The sequence below is a fragment of the Lissotriton vulgaris genome, chromosome 9 (assembly GCF_964263255.1).
Source record: "Lissotriton vulgaris chromosome 9, aLisVul1.2, whole genome shotgun sequence".
Lineage (NCBI taxonomy): Eukaryota > Metazoa > Chordata > Amphibia > Caudata > Salamandridae > Lissotriton > Lissotriton vulgaris.
The window spans coordinates 1,011,210,038-1,011,219,446 of NC_141697.1; the positions used below are offsets into that span (position 1 = coordinate 1,011,210,038).

At 42.0% G+C, this 9,409-nt stretch overlaps 1 protein-coding gene across 12 annotated transcripts in view; it reads left to right on the top strand.

Moving 5' to 3' along the window:
* The window catches only part of MITF (melanocyte inducing transcription factor), an 832,466-nt gene that overhangs the window by 780,884 nt on the left and 42,173 nt on the right, over positions 1-9,409 (top strand). For 7 of the 12 annotated variants that reach the window (XM_086938884.1, XM_086938880.1, XM_086938878.1 and 4 more), the window contains exon 3: positions 8,577-8,804. In XM_086938884.1, the coding sequence (XP_086795010.1) occupies positions 8,577-8,804 (228 nt within the window). Of the gene's footprint in view, positions 1-6,777; positions 6,920-8,576; positions 8,805-9,409 lie in introns of those variants that run through there. The other 5 variants (XM_086938886.1, XM_086938887.1, XM_086938883.1 and 2 more) reach the window with 2 other exon arrangements.

Here is a 9,409-nt window from a genome sequence, read left to right on the forward strand (position 1 = left end):
TTAAGTGTTTTTGATAATATAAAAGGAGAGGTTCACAGCAATGCACGGTGTGGGTCGGGGGTTGGACTGAGGGCCTGGCATGGCATTGTCCGTTGTGCAGTCTCCACCAAAGCTTGCTACCCCTGCCCCCTCCATTTCCCAAGTCCATGCCCCAGCCTGTCATTCCAGCCCTGTTTGGCCATTATTACACCTTTGGGTGTTTCTGCCTGCCCTGCACGGTTAGATTACTTCACGATACCTACCTCTTTACTGCCTCTGTTGTCCAAGTCCATGTATCTACCCCATCCCTCCTGCTTAAACTCTCTGCTTAGCTTGCTGCCCCTGCCCTGCTTCCCCTTGCCCTCCGATGTCTGTGGGCATGCCCTTGCTCCCTCACTTTTCCCCAACATGTTTCATGAAGCTGCAACTGCCTCTCCTGTTTAGAGTGAGCATTCTGTTGAGCAGCCACTGCTTCCCTGCCTGCCCAGCATGGTCAGATGGCTGCCGCCTGTCACTGCTCCCTATCTTTCATGGTCCAAGTTCAATGCCCCTTTACCCACTCTCCTGCTGTCCCTCATAGTCCATTTTGCTGCCACTCCCTTCTGTCCTTCATTCTCTGTTGTGTTGCAACTGCTCCTCCTACCCATCCTGCGAGGTCTATTATGAAGCCCCTTGCCTGACCTCTGTTGTCTGTGTTCAGCCCCTACTCCTCACTCTGCCCTCCAAGCTCCTTTGTGCATGCCCCTGCCCCCTCACTCTTTCTCTGCATGGCCTTTGTGCTGCTATTAACCCTCCCGCCTGCTATGCATGGTCTTTTGTTCTGCCACTGTCCCTCCCACCTGTTTGGTCAGCTTGATGCCCCTCCCCCTCCCACCATCCCTCTGATGTCCATATGTATGCCCGTATAGACTCCCTGTTGTCTTCCATGGTGTGTTGTGTGTCCAGTGCCCTTCGTGCTGCCCAGCATGCTTGACTTGCTGCTCCCGCCCTCACCTCTGGCCCCCTGCCCTCTGTGGTCCATATGCGTGCTCCTAACCCCTCCCTTTTGCCTTCTACGGTCCCCTTCCTCCTGCACTTCATGGTCCGGTGTGCAACAACTGCCCCTCCTGCTTGCCCTGTATGTTCATCTTGGCGTCCTTGTCTCCTTCCTTGCAGCCCTCTGTTGTCCATGTACATAGCCCTGTCCCCTTTCTATTGCTTTCCATGGTCAGTTGTGCAACATTGTCCTCCCATTTGCACTCTGTGGTGTATTGTGCTGCCACAACTCCTGGCACTTGCCTTGCAAGGGCAGTTTGGTTTCCCTGCCCTCTTCCTCCTGCTCTCTATTGTCTGAGTCCATGTCCCTACCCCATTCATCCTGCCCTCCATGGTCCATTCTTCCACAAATACAAACATTTGGAACTCAGTAAGAGGGAGATTTAGAAAAGAAAATCAGGGCCATTGATTATTTCCAATGGCTTGCATTGAAAAAAGAGGAAATTTTAGATGGGAGACAGCTAAAATAAAGCCCTTCTGGACTGAAAAAAGGAGCTGCTCTTGACTGAATCTGGTCTGTTGGCGTGTGTGGTTGTACTGCAACTGCCTCTCCTTTCTGTCCTCAATGGACCATTGTGTTGCCTCTGCTTCTCTCCCCTGCCCTGCATAGTTTGGTTTGCTGCCCTACCCCCTTTTCCCTGGCCCCCCTCCCCATGGTTCCTTTTGCTGCTACTGCTCCTCTGGCCTTCCCAGAATTGTTAATTTGCTGATGCTGTCCCCTCCTCACTGTCCTCTATTGTCAGAGTCCATGCCTCTAACCTCTTATTCGCCATAGTGTTCTAGTGAATAACTAGATTGCTAAAATTCAGTTTTTATTACAAAAGTGAGTCACACCTAAAGTCATTGTGATAGAATTAAAACTGTAAAAACTACAGCATTTCCTTTGGAAATAACAATAAGGGGGCCTTTTCCAATAGAAATTATGATTAGTGTTTTGAAAAACTAAAATAAGGACACATTTTCTGAGTTTTCAAAAAGCACCAAAGCACTTTGAATTATTTGCTCTCTTTATGTTTTTTGTATCCAGTTGATAACTTGATTATTTGTTGCACTTAGGGGAGAGTGCATGGGCAGAGCTGCTGACTTTGTAACTGGGAAACCAGGCTCGAGTTTCAACATCGAGTTTGAGCGTTGGCTCAACATCCTGTGAGTCTGAGCAAATCATTTAATCTCCCCATGCCTAAAACCAAAATGAATGTGTTGTCATGTAAAGTACTCCAATAACTTTGGGTCAAGTTCTCCAGATATTATACTGCAAAAAATAAAAATTATGCGTTTTGCACACATCTGTCAATAGGTTATAATGGGCTATGTTTGGGTTGTATTTGGGTTACATTTGGGCTCTTTTTTCTCTGGTGGCCATCTTTGGAGTCTTATTTGTTATGAATGCCATAATTTCCTCATTTACTGCAGTATCCGCAATAGAAAATGCTTTCAGTTTTCCACTTCAATTCTATGAATATAGCATTCAAATGTGCAACACCTTTCTCATCAATTAAGAATGTTAGCACTCTAGTTGCTTGTTAGAACACTGTAGTAAAGCTGCAGTTGATCACCAGGGAGTTAACTGGCAGTCTGCTCCTGGTGTGGCAAGTGTGTGTTTCAGTCTGGATGTCGGAATGTTTGAATTAAATAGATGAGGAAGATAGGAGAACTTGTGTAAGATATGTCCTAATTTTGCTTTCTACAGCGCTAATCATAATTTCTATGATAAAATGACCCCCATTTTGTTCCTTTCTAAATTACATGTTTAAAATGTTAGCAACTAATGAATAATCTATTGTGGTATTAACAGATATATATTTTTGTGTGTAAAAACGAAAGGTGCAATTTAAATGTTTATGAACTATAACAATGGGGTTCTTCTCGTCTTGTTAACAAACAGCCCAGTAATACAGACTCTCCGTACTCTAATAGTTACGTTGTAAGCGTATCAACATCAAAGTCGCGCTTGAAATAGGTTAATGAAACAGAGACCTTATGTGAAAGCAGCCTAACATAACGTAGCTTGATAAGAACATGTCATTATGGGCAAAGTCGATATGTGATGAAAAATCAATTTGATGACAATAGAGGGGGTGACAACATCAGAAACTACTTGTCCCCCCACCTTCTCTTTTCTTTTCTAGTAAATTCCTGCCAAAAGGAGTGTTTGATCTCGCTCTTGAAAGCTCCTTTTGTGACTCGCCATGATGGTCCCCATAGAGACTTAAAATGTGAATAAAATACGCATAAATTAATGCTCAATCTTCTAATAAGGAAGATATATAAAATATGCTATGGTATACCCCCGCCATTGAGAAAATGTTTTATATCTGATTTTTATTACAGGTGTATTGAACAATTTTGAACCAAAGTGGGTAACAAAAAAGACCACTGAATACTACACAAAAGGTGTGAGTAGAATTTTATTGTGTTGTGTCTGTCCTGATGAATGCTCCATAGATCCGGCAGGGCAATAAGGAGCAGAAACATGTTGACTTTGTGAGTGAAGTGATATGCGAAGATCCAGTAACTTGATCTAAGAGCATACCCATCTATTTTAATAACAGACCGCATCCTATTATAATTAAAGTCGTTTTTGGATGTAGGTTTGTTTTTTAAGTACAACCTTCACTGTGGGGGTATCTGCGCACATCTCTGGACACTACTACACCACACCAGAGGTTGCCTAAGGCTTGAGGCTGGCATATAGCACGCTAGATGACCCAATGATAAATGCCACCACGCTTAAGTGGGGCGGAAAAACTATATAAACCGCAACAAAAACTAACATAGCGTTTATGAGGGTTATCTAAGAAACCTAATGTAACATAGTTACAAGTGTCCTGTCCTGCATTTGATTTAGATATCTAACCTGGGGAACTGATTGGACACCAATTCCTCCTCCCTATCTTTGATTAGAAGTTGCAATTTGATTCAGTCAAGATGGCGTTAGGTGTGCCACACTTTTGTAATAAGTAAGACTGTTAGAGCTACTCTCAGACCTCTAATACCATATTAAATAATATATCAATATGTGGGAAAGCAAAGTTTTGATGATGTAATCAGTAATGACATCAGTGATGTATTTCTTTTGAGATGTCTTGAGTGATGTAATTAATGGTGTCATAAAACCTGTCATGAGGGATGTCATATGTGAGGTCATAAGCAGTGTATGGCGGAGGCGCAAGTTATAGTTAGCACTGCTAACTATAGCTGGTGAATTTCTGTGATTTTTTTTTTGTTCAATACGTTAATTTTGTCACTGAGAAATTCACCTAACCATAACGTTACGCATTGTGCGGTAAAGGCATTCATTGTAATGTCATAAAATCCACCCACCCTTAATGGCCTATTGGCTTTAACATCTGTGATTCACAATAACTAAGTCCAGGCCTATTGCTTTTGTCATAACGTTTCATATTAAACACATGAGACTATAGTGTTGATCAATGGCTTGTCACTCTAACCCAACCCAGTCCTGCATGTTGACTAAAAGCTTTCCCACAAGGTAAAAGGTTAAGTGCAAGCTCTCTTTTTCTGTGGAAATACTCAACCTATGCCCAATCAAAATCTCCACACAAGTGAATCAACATTTGGGTGGTGCCAAACCTCTGTCAGTGTTGTTCTTAAAGCTCTTTCTCTCTTGATCACATAGACTGACATCTGCGCTGCCATGCACGACCTAAAAAAAGGACTTGAACATCAAATTAGCAGTTTAATCTTTTGATAGTCTTTTTTGACAGTGAACCTCCCTACTTCTTTTTTTAACAGTGTTGTAGACCTACACTTGGCTCCACAACCTGCTAACAAAGAATTTAGGCAACAGTTATGGTGCTCGAAATGCCCAGCAAGGGATTCTCCACATGATGCGCCCAGAGGGGTGCCTGATGAAGCATCCGGAATACACGCTGCCCCAACGGGAACCTTTAGGAGAAGTGGCAAGTAGAACTAATGTGAGAACAATCCTGGGCAACTACCAATTTAAAATATCCAGCGGATAGCCTGCCATCCACCTACCATTTACCACAGCACCTCAAGACCTGTCATTATTATTGTGGCTAAGCTATTGACCACTTGTAGCTGAAGGTTGAGGTGAGCGGACCGCCCCCCCCCCCCCCCAAGTGCGAGGCAAAACGGCGGCGTCTACCACGCTTGTCCCACCAAGAGGGTAGATGAGTCCTGGTGGGCTGTTAATGGACTGTGCTACCCCAGATCACATATTGACGCTTGGGAGATCTTGTGACCTTTTAAGAACTAAGGGAGAATGGCCCATCCTTCCCTGTAAAGTACTGTAGCACCTGCCATCTTGATCAGCCCTTACCCAACCCTGTTCCTGCTCACTCACCAGGACATTTACTCTGAGAACTTTTCCTAGTCAGCTGAGACCTAGCAATTATGACTGATGAACTATGGATTTCCTCCTTGGCCATCACCTACCCAGTCGGTCTTTGGGCAAACTCTCCTACATCTCTCCTGTCCTCCTCTCCCTCCTCATCCTTGCCCCTACCCTCCTACCCCTTTCCCCTCTACCTCTCTCCTCTTTCCAGCTATTGACATTTGCCCTCTCCCGTCCTTGCCCATTGTTCACACCCTGATTACCAACTGGACTTTCTTCTTTGAGCTTCCCCTCGTCAGTTGAGACCTAGCTATTTGACTGATGCCCGATGGAGCTACCTTGTTTAGCTAAAGGAGTGACGGACGGTGGATTCCCTCCTAGAACGTCACCTACCCAGTCGGTCATTAGGCAGACTTCCTTTTGTCTCTCCTGACGTCATCCTCATCCTCCCCCTCACACTTCCACCCTCCCCTCTATTTGTCCCACCCGCCTTGTGTAATTGTTATCTTTTTCTGTAACATTGTGTAACCTAATGTAAAGCGATCTGATACCTACGGGTCTAGCCAGCGCTATATAAAACTCATAAAATAAATAAAAATAAATAAAAGATATAATTTTATAAGGTGACATTTTGTACTATCGTTGGTTTACCCTTAAATAATGTAATAGCCATAATTTGGAGAAAATTCTGCTTTTCCTGATTTTGACACATTAAGCCTTTGAATCACATGACACTACTGTGGAACACGTACAAAGCCAGTAAATAAATTACCTTTGTTGATTCAAGACAGTTTGGGTAATGTATTCTGATATTACTTATTAAAGATAGATTTATGTGTAAATTAAGTGATTTCGCTGCTCGAGCACCTACTTTCCAAAAGATTTGAGTTCGAGTTTTTGGGAAAGTAAGAATCACAGTATACAGAAACTGTTTTAATATTTCCCTTGATAATTGTGCCAAAACAATTTATCTGTTTTATCCCTCGCCCTGTCATACTTGGCTAAGGCGAGCGCATGGCAAAAATATGCAAGGGTCGAGAAAACCTGGTCTGAAAAGCTCCTGATGCACGTGTCGAAAAGGCTCATGTGTTGCAATTTTAAAGCAATGTCTGCTTTCTAAAGAGAATTTTCAACTTTAAAAGTTACAGTGAAAGAGACTTGCCATTGTCTGGTGGTAAGACTGGAACTAAAGATGAATAGTTCTCTTGCCTCAAGCTAGCTGTCAATCGTACTTTGATAGCCCGTCACTAAAAAGGTCCTTTTATGTTTATGGAAAAGCGTGACGTCAAAGCAGTGAAAAAAACTGTATCAAAATGTAGGGTTAAGCCTTCTTGGTTTCCTAGAGGCTGTTTGTATGATCTGTTTCATTACACACGCGTAACTAATTAGCCTAGGTTATTATAAGATGTGCTGTGGCGACAAAGTTTCTTTGCAGTGTTAAGAAAACTTGTTTGTGATGGTCTCATGCACTGATCTCCAGTGAGGAACAGCTTAGAAAGATAGTCGCCTGCCAGCCTGCTTAGCAAACCACACATTTTTCAGACTATCACCATGTTGGAAATGTTGGACTACAATCATTACCAGGTAGGCTATTTTTGTGTGTTTGTTCGGTGTTGTGCTTCCGGGCTGGGGCATATACAGTGCTAAATGTTGCAGTTCTAGACAACAGCAAGAGGCAGCTTGTATTATATCCCACCAATTATTGCTTATAATATTTCACTGGTACATACTATTAGCAGTTTGCACTGAAATGCATAGTGTTTTAATATGATCAATTGCACTGCTTATTTCGAATCATGCAGAATGTCTGCTACGTGTATGTTTGGTAGTCAGTGACCAAAATGTATGAGTTGATATTGACAGAATTTCAATGAATAATTTGAAATAGATAAGTTTGTCTATGTTTTGTGCAAATCTTGCATCGGAAAGGGGTAGAAATAAAGCATCTCTCGTTATACGGATGGAAGTATTTCCTATAGTAAAAATTATTTCCTTCATTTTTTTTGTTTTTCTTTGCTGTAATTTGCAAAGATATAGAATATTGCTTTACGTATGTAGCCCTTAGCAGTTTATATGAAACTTGGTGGCCCTCGCTTTTGACTTAACAGGATATGCTACTTGACCATGAGCGCGATTGACAATAATTTGGTTGGGAAATGAAATAGCATTAAACGTTTCCATTTTGTGTGATATTCCGTGATCCGTTCTGTCTTGGGGAATTGATATTAGGTGTAGCAAACCTGTCATTTTTTCAACATTTTCAACTTCTTTGTGTTTCGTAATTTGGCTGTATTGCTCCGTTTTTCTACTCTCAAATGGTTTCTCTCTCTATTGCATATATCCTCTAAGATAGAAACCTTGTACATATGTAGAGAAATTGTTTTGTGCAGACCTGGCTTAAAGGCAGTAGTGGGGTTTACCAGAAGGAGGGAATACAGATAAGAATCTGGTTGGGGAACAGCGAAGAAAGGAAGGGTAAATGGGTGAGAGACTACAAGGGAATCGGATAGTGTTATCTATCTACTATATCCTTGGTAATATTAAATGAAATTGCGTCCAATTAGGTATGTGAAACTTGGCTTAAACTGTGAAAATAACTGTTTTACTCCATATACTTGAAAATTATTTCTGCCTTGACTCCTAGTTTATTAAGGGTTAATGAGGTACAAATAAAATGTACTTTTTGATGTTATTTATTATGAGTGTTGGAGCTGATATTCCTGTTCCAGATATAAGTTGGATGATATTTTGATCTATGTGGATGGTGACGCAGTATTGCAGTGATCCGAGATATCACAAAAAGAGGTCTTCTACATCTGCCCTTCCATACAAGTTCATAGCCAAGTTTAGGATCTTATAGAAAGTTTTACGGATTGAATACATTGTCAAAATGTGTTGAATATCCCATCCTCCTCGTTAAAAGTACCTAGATCTATTATGCTTGTAATACGGCGGACAGGATATCTGCTACGCTTGTAATGGAGTATCCCATCCAACAAACCCTAGATAAGGTCCTTATTGTCTAGGGAACAAGGGAAAAGAGTATGTCTTAAAGTTTCACTTTGTGTTTGGCAGACCCTAGAAAACTTGTGCACCATTGGTTACTTAGTTTTATACATTCTACTTTAAGACCCTCTTTGAAGCTGTTAACTTATACCCATCGCCTCAATGTGTTTAACTCTATTACGCATGTACCAGAATACACACTGGCCAGTGACGCTGTTTCTTATTATATTTCCAGGTGCAGACCCACCTTGAAAATCCGACCAAGTACCACATTCAGCAAGCCCAGCGGCAGCAGGTAAAGCAGTACCTCTCTACTACTTTAGGAAGTAAACATGCCAACCAAGTGCTGAGCTTGCCATGCCCTAACCAGCCCGGCGACCATATGATGCAACCCGGGCTCGGAAGCAGCGCACCGAACAGCCCAATGGCGCTTCTTACCCTCAGCTCCCACTGTGAAAAAGAGGTAAGAGGTGCACGTGGCATGGTGTGGTGCCTCCATTTTATGCTGGAGAAGCGAGGTTCGATTATTGCTGTGTTAGACTCATAAGGTATCTGTTAATGAGTCCTTCATTGCGTGACATTCAGGGGACTACTAACAATTCCGTTTACTGACATATTACAGCCACATTAGGGCTTTATTGATTTGTTTGATATTTTATAGAGATTTTATCCCTGGAAGAAAATTGCAAAATGGCCAGTGATAATCAAGCAGAGTATAACAAAAAAACAGAAGGCAGGTTCACCAAGGTTTTGTAGGAGTAGTATGGGTAACTTTTGTAACGCTCCTTGAACAAGAGTAAGTTACAGAAAAACCTGTGTGACTTTGGCCCCTCGACAAACTACAGAATTAGCTTTACCTCCACGTGTTTCATAATTTAAATTCAAGGCTTGCTCACATTATGATGGTAATGCGAAATATTAAACCGATGAGCAGGGAAGGTGCCAAGAGTTCGACAGCGAGCTTGAACCCCTGTGTAAATAATTTCTCACCATATGCAATAAAAATATCGATACATATTTCAGAAACCGGTAACTCCTTAGCTCCTACAAAAGTAAATATACTGTGCT